The 12,413-nt window shown below is 44.5% G+C and overlaps 1 protein-coding gene across 18 annotated transcripts in view; it reads right to left on the minus strand.

The window, feature by feature from the left end:
- Positions 1-12,413, minus strand: part of MTSS1 (MTSS I-BAR domain containing 1) — a 126,947-nt gene that overhangs the window by 28,771 nt on the left and 85,763 nt on the right. For 17 of the 18 annotated variants that reach the window (XM_066335788.1, XM_066335922.1, XM_066335781.1 and 14 more), the window contains 3 exons: positions 5,885-5,969; positions 4,371-4,462; positions 2,575-2,649 (listed from right to left, as the gene is read on the minus strand). In XM_066335788.1, the coding sequence (XP_066191885.1) occupies positions 2,575-2,649; positions 4,371-4,462; positions 5,885-5,969 (252 nt within the window). Of the gene's footprint in view, positions 1-2,574; positions 2,650-4,370; positions 4,463-5,884; positions 5,970-12,413 lie in introns of those variants that run through there. The other variant, XM_066335915.1, reaches the window with a different exon arrangement.

Here is a 12,413-nt window from a genome sequence, read left to right on the forward strand (position 1 = left end):
TTCGTGCACTCAGCCACATGCCTGCCAGCATAGTTTTCCCACAGTTCAAACCTCATTTGTGTCCGAAAGCAGAATCACTTCTGCACCTTTATCATGTTACAAAATAAACTCCTTTGTGATTTTTTTTATCCCTCAGTAGCAGCAGGAGCAACACACTTCATCACACAGGACACTGAACAGATTTGTCAAGATGGGTACATACAAAAACATTTTCACAACAACATTTGACACTGCAGTCAGACCAAAGCTTTATTTCCTCAAGATAGGGATCCAAACAAAAAAGAGGGAAGAAAGAATCTGCTTCTGTTTCTTTCTTCTACATTTAAGCATTATAGGTAACTTGCAAGAAGGCAGAAAGAACTTCCTTCCATCCCCTGTCTTTCATGCTGGGGCCAACAGCCTTGGGCGTTCATACTCACAGCCTTATGAGCCAAGGCCTCCACACAGTTCTCCTCCCCAGGGGCCATGACAAAATTCTCAGCTCCTCAAAAATACTGCAGCTCCTCCTTCTCCCTGTACTTGCTACCGGCGAGCCCTCAGCTCTTCCATCTGCCCCATACACTCAAACCCCCAATGACTCCCTTTGGTTTTATGCAAACCAAACAGCAAACACCAAACAGCAATTGCAAGGGGGATAGGACAGAAATACAGCACCTTCACTGCAACTCCAAAAGAACATCATAACAGCCAAATTAAGCAAGGAAATTAGATAAAAAAACAAAACCCCAAAACTACAGTAACATCATGGCTGCTATAAAAACAATGGCAAAATGAGTTCTACTCCTTGCTCAAAGATGTTTAATCCTGGAGGACAAAATACCACTTTCCTGACTCTGATCATGAGAGTTGGCTCACATTTGAAGAGGGGGAATATAAAAGCAGAAAATCCAAGGACCAAGTCTGCTTGCTTTAACCACTGCTGACAGATGCAGGTGGCATCTGCAGTATAAGCACAGTGGGGTTTTTTTCCCAGCAGCTTTTAAGTACTTCTCCTTCCTTTTCACACTACAGAAAATGATGTCTCCTCCTTCAATACTGCAGACTGATTTACTGAACACTCAGAGGCAGGATGAAGAGGAGATGGAGCCAGACAGCTGTCAATCCATAGAAACAGGCTCAAAAAATGGCTCCTTCTTCACAGATCCCAGACGTTTACCCAAACCATCCCATGCTTTTATGTTTTTCTCAGTGCATACCTACCATCCACTGATGGGTTGTTTGTACCACACAAGGACAAGAAGAAATAAGAGTAGAAAAGGTGTGGGGGAGACAGGATGAGACATGGAAGAAAAATCATGAACTCTATAAAGCTGTTGGTCTGAAGTCAGACATTTCATCACACAAAATCAGAAACATGTTTTTGCATCACCCAAAAATAAAATCTCATCGCAAAAAGTCATGTTCCCCTAATGGTCACCATTCTGATTTAGAACACTAAACTGACAGACACACAGAACCTACTGAGCTAAGCTTCCTCTTGCTGGCTTTCATCTCTCCTTTCCTCATCTCTTATCTAAAGTCAGCTAACATTCAAGAGCAGAGTTCCAGTCATCTGGCTTTCCACCAATGTAATTATTGACTCACCTATATGGAAGGACAGTTAGAGACAGCTCACCTATTCTGGGTAACACTTACACATTTTCAAAATTTCAAGAAACTCCCCACCCCAGCATTTATTTCTGTCCCTGGGTTCACAGTTTTTAGGCAGGAGGGTAAGGACAAGTTTCAGCCTGCAGACTGAGAGCTGCTCAAAGCAGACTTCAGACCCAGCTGGAAAGAGCCTCCAGTGCAAGAAAGGCAACCAGGAAGTCTTCTGCACAAGCTCCCTCTCATTGCTCCAAAGCCTGGTGGGGTTTGCACTCGGCCAAGTAAAACCCTTAGTGATGGCAATGCTGCAGCTAGCAGTGCTGCATGTGTCCATCAAAACAGCGATGAAACCCCTGTGACAAGGTGGAGTTGGTGGAGCACCAGGGACACGAGATAGAGCTTCTAAAAAAGACAAATTGCCTTTCAGGAGAATTCCCTTTTTCTTCTCACTCATCTTTAGTTTTCTATGATTGCCAAGTGCCCTTCCCCCCAAAAAACAACCCATGCCACTGTCTCACAGTCTGATTGATAAAGTAAGGTTTAGGAGATCACAGGCTGTTAAAAAAAAAAGAAAAAAAGAGAAGAGCAGCAGAAAGAAAGAACAGTGAGAAATGTTAATAGTTATGGAACATTTACATAATGGCTTTTTTTAATATTTTTCCAAAAGATTCTAGAAAATTTTACGGGTATCTGCTCAAGTCATGTTAAGAATGTCAGTGTTCCTAAAAAGAAAAAGTTAGCAGTAAGGGCTCTATTTTAAAACATGATTGACTTTGCACAAACAGTTTTAAGGCTTTTGTATATGAACATTAGACAGCAGCTTCAGAACATGATTTAAATGACACATAGTAATTGTATCCTGGTTCCCAAGTATCAGGAATACATTAGAGGGGCAGGATTATTACAGTAGAAAGTTCTATAGCTGTTCAGTCTTTGTCAATGAGCACAGCTCAGATGCTATTAACAGTACAGTAGGAAGCAAGTTACCTTTCTTAGCTTTTTTCTGTAGCTTCAGTGTATCAGATGATTTCTTTTTTATCTCTTGGCGAGCTTTTTTGTATTCTAAAAAATACACAGAATCTTTATTATCAATATAATCAATGTCAAAATTAATGTTTTTCACAGAAAAGGCTACATTTAAAGACGTTAGACTACAAACTTTCAGAGAACAGCTACTGTTAAACAAAGCAACTCAGAAGTCACATTTTTGTAAAGCCTATACATTTGGCTTAATATAACATTTTAGGGCATGAGCACATTCACATACCAAAATCTTTCCCAAATAAACAAAGCCTTTACAGAAATAACAACTGAGAACACAGTACAAAATTAGAGCGCTTTTTATTTCATCCACTCTCAGGAATGGAAAACAGAGATGACAGGTTTCTCAAAACATCTGTGTTTAAAAAACAGCTATCCAGATATGGCAAGCAGAGAATATCCTGTGATCCCTCTCCAGCATGAGAGTCAGGCAGAGGAAGAGGGTGCTAAAACTCTGGCCAAAGAAGGGTCACATTGCCAGCTCCTTCTGATGAAGTGGAGCACACTGCACTTGTCCTCATTTTCAGATGAGCTGCACATCCCAGGAGAATTAAAATCCCAGGAGAATTAGAATCCCAAATTCAACCTCTAGTGCAGGAACACTAAAGGTACCAGATATGAAAACTGTTACTTAAAAAAAAAAAAAAAAAAAAGAGAAAAGGCATGTATGCATGTATATACATGTACACATACACTTTAACAAAGGAGACCATTATTACTACTCTTCTGTAGATCGAAAAACAGAAGCAGATTGATGGCAGGCACAGGAACTGCACTCCCAACACCCAAGTCTACCCAATAAACTCTAAATCTCACAGCCACTTTGGCCTGGGTTACCCCTACTGGCATGACCCCATGTGATTCCTCTCTCCTGCTCACTACATGCTTAACACTCTGGGCAGCACAAGGCAGGAAGTTTTTCAAGAGCTGCTGATTCAACTGCTTCTATCTGACCACAGTAATAACAGGGCAAGAAGGAAATCCTCCTTTGGAGGTCAAGCCCACTCCTTCCCATCAGTTCCCATGGTGCTGCTGCTTCTTCCAGATGTAACAAAAGTCTTATTTCCAAGGGCCAGTCAGTGGTGAACTGCAACCTGCTTTCAGCACATGTGCTAAAAAGGGCCACCATTTCCAGTAGAAGTTTTGGAAAGCCAAAGGCATCTACCAATGTCTTCCTTGCTGTGCAAGAATTGGCTGCCTGCTGCTCATTCCTCCAGGAAAACCTCTGGAGCCATCATCACCACTGCAGCCCTGGGCATCCCATGTCCCATAGCAGAGCTTTCCTGTTCCCCAGGTGCACTTTCTGTATGGCATCAGGTATAAAATAAGAATGCTCAGTGTTTTACAGAGCTCTGCATTCTCTGGAGGACACTCTGGCTGAGGCATAACATGATTTTAAAAGCTGCTTTTAACAACACCCTAGGGCTTTGCAGGGATAGATGTGGCATCTCCAATCCTCAGCTCACACAGGGAGAGTGGCCTAACAGAGTTAAACCCAGCCACTGCTTACCAGTCTAGAAAAAAACCCCATCCCTGGGGGTCCAGCAAACTTAAACCTTCAAAATGCACATGGCAAGAGTTAAAATTTTGTTAGGCACTTTGGGAGAGAAGTATTTTAGAAGACAAAAACCGCTATACATATTTAAGCATGCCATTCAGTTCCCCAGTACAAACAAGAAAAGAGGAAGCAAAACTGATATTTTAATTTCATTCCTATTAAAGAATCCTTCCTCTGTAACTACCTTTTGCATGGTCTTTATCCAGCTGATTGGCCACTTTCTTCCACTCTTCCATCTGTTCTTGAAGTGGGTTTATCAGACAGTCAATTAAAGCACTAATTTTGTTGAAAAAACACAAAGAGCAATCAAATCCTGCAGATGCCCCTATTCTTACAGAGAGAGCCAAGGTCAATATTGGAGTATTTTTACTTTTTGCTGTGACAGCTACCAGTGTCACAATGTAAATATCAGAACATAAAAATGTTTACACTAGAGAAAGCAAAAGAAAAAAACAGATAAAAAAGAATAATCAAAAATCCACATCACAAGATAACCAGAATTACAAAAGCTCCAGACAGTGAGGAACAGAGTGTAAAGCAGAGAAGTGACCTGAAACAGTTCAGTGTAAACAGATCCTACTCAACTGTCACACAATTTAAATGGAAGCTCTAGAGACCAGAAAGGTTCATGCAGCCATGGAGATTATAAACTTAAACAGCACATGTATATACACAAGACAGAGCAGTTGTACAAGAGAACAATATCCTGCTCACTGATGTGCCTCACCTTACACTGGTGGAGTCCACGATTCAGCACCAGTAATGCTCCACTACTTAATGAGACTGGGATCAAACCAATTCAACAGCTAACTCTGTGGTAGCTGGAGACTAAAATTGTCTCCTCATGGCCAATTTCATAAATAATTTTATTTTAAAGTAATCACAGAATAATCATAGAATGTCTTGGATTGGAATGGACCTTAAAGGTCATCTGGTTCCAACCACCCTGCTGGGGTCAGGGACACCTTCCACTAGACCAGGCTGTTTATACCATCCAACCTGGCTTTGAACGCTTTCAAGGATGGAGGGAAAAGGGGAAAAAATATAGAAGGTCATCAGGCAAATGGTGAAGCATCATTATTGTCCACCTAATGTCAAGTACAAATTTTAAGTCCGGTTAAAAAAGGCACACGTGCAAACTACTACTGAATACAGAAGTAGGTTGTTTTTGTACAGCCCAGGCTGTGTATGAGTTAATCCTCTCTCATCACCTCTACAATCTAACTTCAACAGCAAAAACAGGATGAGAGAATTTGCATTTCTTATACTGCTCTGATGAAGGTTTTTCTCTTGGCTGCAAGCTATCTGGGCTCTGCAGTACACTGAGGAAGCAGCACAACACTTGCTGCTGCTGCTGCTTGTTTAAAACCTAGTGACAAAGCTAAAAGTCCTGAAACAAAGACAGGTCAGTTGGTCACAGCAGCAGCCGCCTGCTCAGCACTGAGCAACAGGGACTGACAGTGGGAATTTGCAGCATTTAAAGGGGATTTGAGGTGAACTGGCCCAGCCCCATAAATGTGCAGTGAAACCCTGCATGTTCACAGCACCTAATGTGCTGCAGGGAGAAAACAACTGCTGCTCTCAGTGACATGGGCAGAGGTCAGCTGAGAAGCCAGTGCTGATGAACAGCTTTAGATGTTTCCCAGCAGCACATGAAAGAAGAACCTCCAGTGCTGGGCCAGCTATGGAGCCACTCACCTTGAGAACTGCCGGAGTTTGGACTCTATACTTCTGTGCCTCATACACATCCTGGTGAGAGCAGACCCAATCTCTCTGGTACCACCTGAAAAACAAAAACCGAAAGGCAGGTGAGACCCCTGATGATATTTCTGCCTGTGGTGTAGAGACATAACAACTAGGAGGGGGGTGCTAAGTCTTCCAGAATGACTGCAAAACAGATTAATAGTAAGTGTAGAATTAACTAGGTCATTAATGGGGCAGATCTCAGTGGTATCCGCCACGCCAGGAAGAGATTAATTCCTGTTCACCTAGAGACCAGAACTGAGCAACCAAACACCATTAAAACGCAGTTCTTCCAGGCAGCTTTCTGCGCCATGAGGCTCAACCCTGCAGCAGAAGGCTCAATCCTTCCAGCAGAAGACTTGAAAGGAAAGCGTTTGAGATGTCAAAAGCCAAGCAGCACAGATGCCAAGGGAGTGGGCATCTGTGAACAAATTATTCCCACATTCTAGCAACAGACCCAGGGGATTCGATGCAATTTCCCACCCCCAGACTCTTCAGACCCGATGCCCCAAAGGCGGCTCCGGAGCGCGGCCCCGGCACACAGCACACGGCACACACGGCCCCGGCACACACGGGCCCCGGTACACACGGGCCCCGGCACACGGCACACACGGCCCCGGCACACACGGGCCCCGGCACACACGGGCCCCGGCACACACGGCCCCCGGCACACGCGGCCCCCGGCACACGCGGGACCCGGCACACACGGGCCCCGGTACACACGGGCCCCGGCACACGGCACACACGGCCCCGGCACACACGGGCCCCGGTACACACGGGCCCCGGCACACGGCACACACGGCCCCGGCACACACGGGCCCCGGCACACACGGGCCCCGGCACACACGGGCCCCGGCACACACGGGCCCCGGCACACACGGGCCCCGGCACACACGGGCCCCGGCACACGGCACACACGGCCCCGGCACACACGGGCCCCGGCACACACAGGGCCCGGCACACACGGGCCCGGCACAGCCGGCAGGTGGCGCCGTCGGCCGCGGCCCCGCCCGTCCCGCGGGCGGCACAAAAGCGGCGGCGCTGCCCGAGCCCTTCCCGAGCCCGCCCGGCCCTCAGCGCGCCGCGACCTCCGCCTGCCTCCGTCTGCCTTCCTCCCGCCTCTGTCTGCTTCCCTCTGCCTTCCTCCTGCCTCCCTTTGCCTTCCTCCTGCCTCCCTCTGCTTCCCTCCTGCCTCCCTCTGCCTCCCTTTGCCTCCCTCCTGCCTCCCTCCTGCCGCTGCCAGCGGCCACACCTGCTCCCAGCAGCCTGCCCCATCTCGGCATAACTCTGCTGCTGTTACTGTTAGTTTTGCTGCTTGCTTAGCTCCCATTTGCAAGTCCAATCTACTATTTCAGGATACAAACATCAACCTTCTTACAAACTGTTTCCAAACTCTGGTGCTCTCTGGAACAGCGAATATATCAGTACCTATTTAGAAGTCTGATTTGATTATTAGAATTACCTTAGACTTGTATCAGAGAGTAAAATCTTCCCTAAGCTTTAAAAATAGTATTGTTCAAGTTTAAAAAAAATCTCCCTAAGAAACGTGAACATTTTTGATAATTTTGGGTTTTTTAAACATGAAATCAAATCACCATCTTCTTGCATTCTTGCAGAATTAAATCCTGTGTCCACGAAATGGCTCTGGAACAAAGACACTAAATAATTGGAACAAATTGTGGCTGTTTGGTATTGTTCAAAAAGATAAACAAAGTCCTTTGTCTCTTGCCTGATTGCTCATGTTTTTATAAGGAGCTTCTGAAATACTATTATTTGGCAACATCAAAGATCTATAGCCTCATTGCATACAGGTGGGAAAAGCACACAGACTCCACGCTGGTCTGTACCCATCTCTCCCAGTGATGCTGCACTTGCACAAGCTGAGACAGACCCCAGTAGCTCAAAAAGCAATACAACAGATGGGCAGAGGTAGAATGCAAGTGGAGAAAGAGGACAGCATCCCCAACAAAGTGTTGATCTCTGTACCATGGGCATTTTTCTTTGGATCCACTGCCAAATAAAAGTAATTTTATTTCAGAGACTAATGTGGTATACAACTGCAATGGCAGAGAAGAACAAATGAACCAGAAACTTCCCTGGCTACCAGCACCGAGTTCAAATAAAAGGTTGGTTTTTAAGACTGAAAACTCACTGAAATACTGGAATATTAAGGACCATCAATGGTTAAGTGACACTGCTTTCCTAAGTCTGTTATATGAAAGAAAGAAGGGTCGTATCAGAACAATAAAAAGGAAATAAGGCACCATGTGTTTCGGGAGACTAGGAAACAAGGGTCAGTTACTATTAATATTAAATTCCAAGGTAACAGAAGTTTAACTGAAACACAATCAATCAAAGTATAAATATATCCCCTCAACACATAGTACAGATGGATGGCCAAGGTCAGCAGAACAGCCAAACGAAGTTCAGAGTTAAAAAACCAAAACCAAGCCGCAACAAAATAAATTAAGACTGGAATAAAGAGTTTTTTTCCATGGAAAAAACCCAACGCAACTGGTTGGTGATGAGTGGGCTACTGGTTCTTCTCACCTTTTGAAACTTCATGTTATCCATAAGCGTTTACAAGAACATCAAAGGATGAGGTGTTAATTTTATTCTGTGAATGAAGGCTAATCTAATGAAGGGAAGGTAAAAGGTAAAGAAATGGTTTTGAGAAATCTTTGATGTCCCTTCTGGAAACAAGGTGTTGCTGAAGATGGGTCAAGGATTCTGCTTGGGAAGAAGAATGAGAGGTGCTGCTGAAAAGTTGGGGAGAGCTGAGCCAGCACCTCTACTTGGTCAGCATGGACCCAGGGAAGGGTGCAAGGTGTGGATTTGGGCTGGCAAGGGTCACCAGACTGAGCAAAGGACAGTACCTGCCCATCTTGTCCCACACCTGAATCCCACTGCTTCTCAACGTAGGAACGACTCCCAACAGCACTGGAGTTAAACACAGGGAGCTTTACTTCCCTGTTCCCAATTATATTAACTGTCAAGGATACAAATGCTTCCTGAGAAATTAAAAACAAAATAAAAAAATACAAGCCTCTCACCACCCCTTGATTTATTGAGCTGGAAGACCGTGGCCATCACCAACGCATTCAGCTGTTCTCCCAGGAACACCCACAGTGCAAAGGGTTTGTCTCAGCTTTCAGCAGGTTATTGTGAGGGCTGGTTCCCACCAGAAGAACTGCACTGATGCTCCTGTTTCCAAAGGTCTGGGATCAGCTGGCTATACAAACTGGCAGAAAGGACCCATTTTGTACCACTGCAGTGGTTTGAAAATATCCAAGTGTAACAAGGGACGGTAATTTGGATTTGTTTCTTTCATCCAGTATCAGCTGCAGCAAACAGGACTCACATATGCTTTACATAAACTACAGTTTGATGAGTAGGTTACTCATAGCCGGAGTGGGTGGCCAACGTGTGCACTCTGCACACAGAGATGGACCTTACAAGCAGCACTGATGTGTGTGCAAGTCCTGGTACTGGCTCTGCACCCAAACAATCAAAATCAAGTAACGAGTTTATTGCAGTGGGCAATGCTACAGTCACACAAAACCTGCTTCAGCTTCCAAATTAGTTTATGGTTTCTCTTTTCAAAACCTTCTCTGTAAGTGACAATTGCCTCCTGACACCAGGATGGAACCATGAGCCAGGCAGACAAAGACCAGTCGAGAGAAGTTCTTTTTCAGTGCTATCAACCCACAGTTGTGGTGGCAAAAAGAGCATCTGACAGAGAAGTGTGTCAGAAATACACTGAATTCACTGTCCATCTCCACTCATAAGCAGGTCTCTGGAACAAAGTCATGACATCCTCCAGCAGCTGTAATTTCCCAAAATGTAGAGGCCACACTAGCAAACTTTCCACCAGACCAAGAGTATGTTGGGTGGGTGACCTGAGCTCCATTCACTGCCCTGCAGCTCTGTGAGTCAAACTGCTGTGCCTGGGCTCTCAGTTTATAAAATGAGGCTGTGAATTATCTGCTTCTCTGACATCCTATAATAATTCATCCAGTAAGGCAAACAATGCCTGGGAACAGCGTAAAGTAATACTTCGAAACCGGAGATGAGAGCTGTATTCATCAGAATTCCCACTCAGAGAAAGTGGCTTAACAAAACGCTCCTGTCAGATTTGATTAGAAAGTGGGTGATAACATCAGCCTTATTTCTCATAAGTAAAAGGCAATTCTGCAAGGCAAAATGTGCCTTCACTCTCACCTTCCCTGCTTTTCCCTTTCCTGCCTAAGCCTGTAAAAGACCACAAACTTTTTTCATGTGAGATAATGAAATAGAAGTCTGTGGACCACAACACTACAATGAGTCCACTATAAAGGCATAAATGATTTCTTTCGATGCTTGTTTGTCATTCAGCATCACAGAGAGACAACAGGGAGAGATTGTAGGAAAGAGACTCAATTGTTTTATGGGAGTCATTATGTTTGTATTTAATGATTATCATATATCAACAAAATGATTATTTGATGAAACGTGCAGCTGTACAACTGTGGCCTCTATGTACTCCAAACAACTTGCTACAATCAACCTCTTATCTTCCTCTTCTCACTTCACTGTTGAGCAACTCCAGCAGGCTCAGATGATGCTGCCTTTCAGGAAGTGCTTTTACGGTTCCAACTTACTAATGAGCTCACCTTTATCTTCAAGACCACAGTCCAAAGGCGCCAGCCACTTTCCCTCTTTCCCAAAAGGGAGAGAATGATGAAAAATGGGTGTAACATTTTTGTAATTTCAAAGTTATCAGAAGAGGTTTCCATTTTTGAGTAAAGCAGGAGCAGAATGGAGGCTGGATTATTAAATGCAGTTCTGAACATAAAGGCTATGACAAATGAATAACAGCAGGACATTTTAAGCTAATGGCCATTTACTCAACCCTTATCCCAACGCATGCTGCTAGAAGAGCAAGCAGTTTCCCTCACTGATTACATGGGGCATGGACCTTGATCTTGCCAAACTTTTTATGTGGATGCCTCCATGAAACTCAAGGATGATGAGATCAGTTCCATGGTGTTACAGCAAAGAGAGAAAAAGGGACAGCTTTTGCTTAAAACTGACTAGCACAGGTACTACTACTGGGACAGAAACCTGGAAGTGGAGCTATGGCAGCTCTCTATGTTCATGATGTCAATAGTCTCTAGGTAAGGCTTGTAAGTCTTATGTAAGTCTATGGAAAAACACATAAAAAATTGCAGACAACAGACAGATGTTTTGAGCATGAACCAGGCAGGAAAAGAAAACAGGATGCCCTTATCCCTACAGCTGTTAGCCTTTCTGAGCAGCACTTGGTAAAGTCTCTGAAAGCTGCTGCTCAAAATCAGAAAAAAAATCCTGAGGCTTTTTTTTTTTTTTTTAAGAATTTAATTTAGACATCTCTCAGTGAAGACTGGATCAACAAATGCAGATTCAAGGTCAAACTCACCTATGAATTTTAGATTAACCGAATTTAATAAAACAGCTCTGGCAGGCCATTGTCACATACCACACCTCTGCAGTTGTCATTGCAAAGGAACAGATTGCTTTGCAATATTTGGTCAAATGCCCTTTTGGGCAAATTACTTACAAAACATATTTACAGAGGCCTGCTAGGAAGTTCTGTGTCACATTTGCCAGAGCCTCACACAGTCCAGCTGAGAGGAAAATGCAGTGGGTGGCTTATTTTCTCATCTGCAGAAGAAACTAGCATTTGTTCATGGATGGGACCAGCAGGATCTCGAATTGCACTGTCATTGATCTTAGATGACAAAGGAGTTGAGAAGAGTGGCAGTGGCAGTTAGTTAATGCAGCAAAGAAGCCAAAGGACAGGAAACCTGAACTACCCCTAGCCCAGAGCCTGCCCTGGTAACCACCAGCATTCCAAAGTCCCTGGAACAGACTACGACCATGTTCCAGTCATTTTGTAAAAGAATATGCAAGAAAGCTCTTGTGACTTCTTCTGATCTTGCTTGTTCCTTCAGTGAGCAGCATTTTTGCTCACTTTAGCTCTTCTAGGTTAGCACGGGGCAAAATCCTCACCCCACTGGAGTCAACACAAGCACTGCCATTAAAGAAGCAGGGCCAGAATTTTACCCCCCCGCCCCACACCCAGGTCACTACACAGTCCATCCAACAGATAAACATGGTCGTGAGCTGGCCCTGCTATGATCTCTGGACAGTTTGGGGTTAGTCAGCCTTCAGTGAGTGTATGAATGCATAGCTCACCCAAGGTCCTCTGCTTGGAAAGAGGATGTCACACATGCAGGTGGATAAAAGCGCTTTGGGAAGGTTTAAGTTATCTGAGGATGCATCAGTTCAATTTCTGAGCAACTAAGTCTGTCATTGATTCACCAACTTGGAAAGAGACACAAAATGCATCACTGAACCGTGACATCCTGTCAGAGAGCAGCAGAAGTCCAGGCAGAAGTGTTTCCCAGGAACAAAATGCACAAGTTTGAGGTGTTTGTGTCAGGAGTGCAAGCTGGCTTGCTAC

The sequence above is a fragment of the Sylvia atricapilla genome, chromosome 1, assembly GCF_009819655.1.
Source record: "Sylvia atricapilla isolate bSylAtr1 chromosome 1, bSylAtr1.pri, whole genome shotgun sequence".
NCBI lineage: Eukaryota > Metazoa > Chordata > Aves > Passeriformes > Sylviidae > Sylvia > Sylvia atricapilla.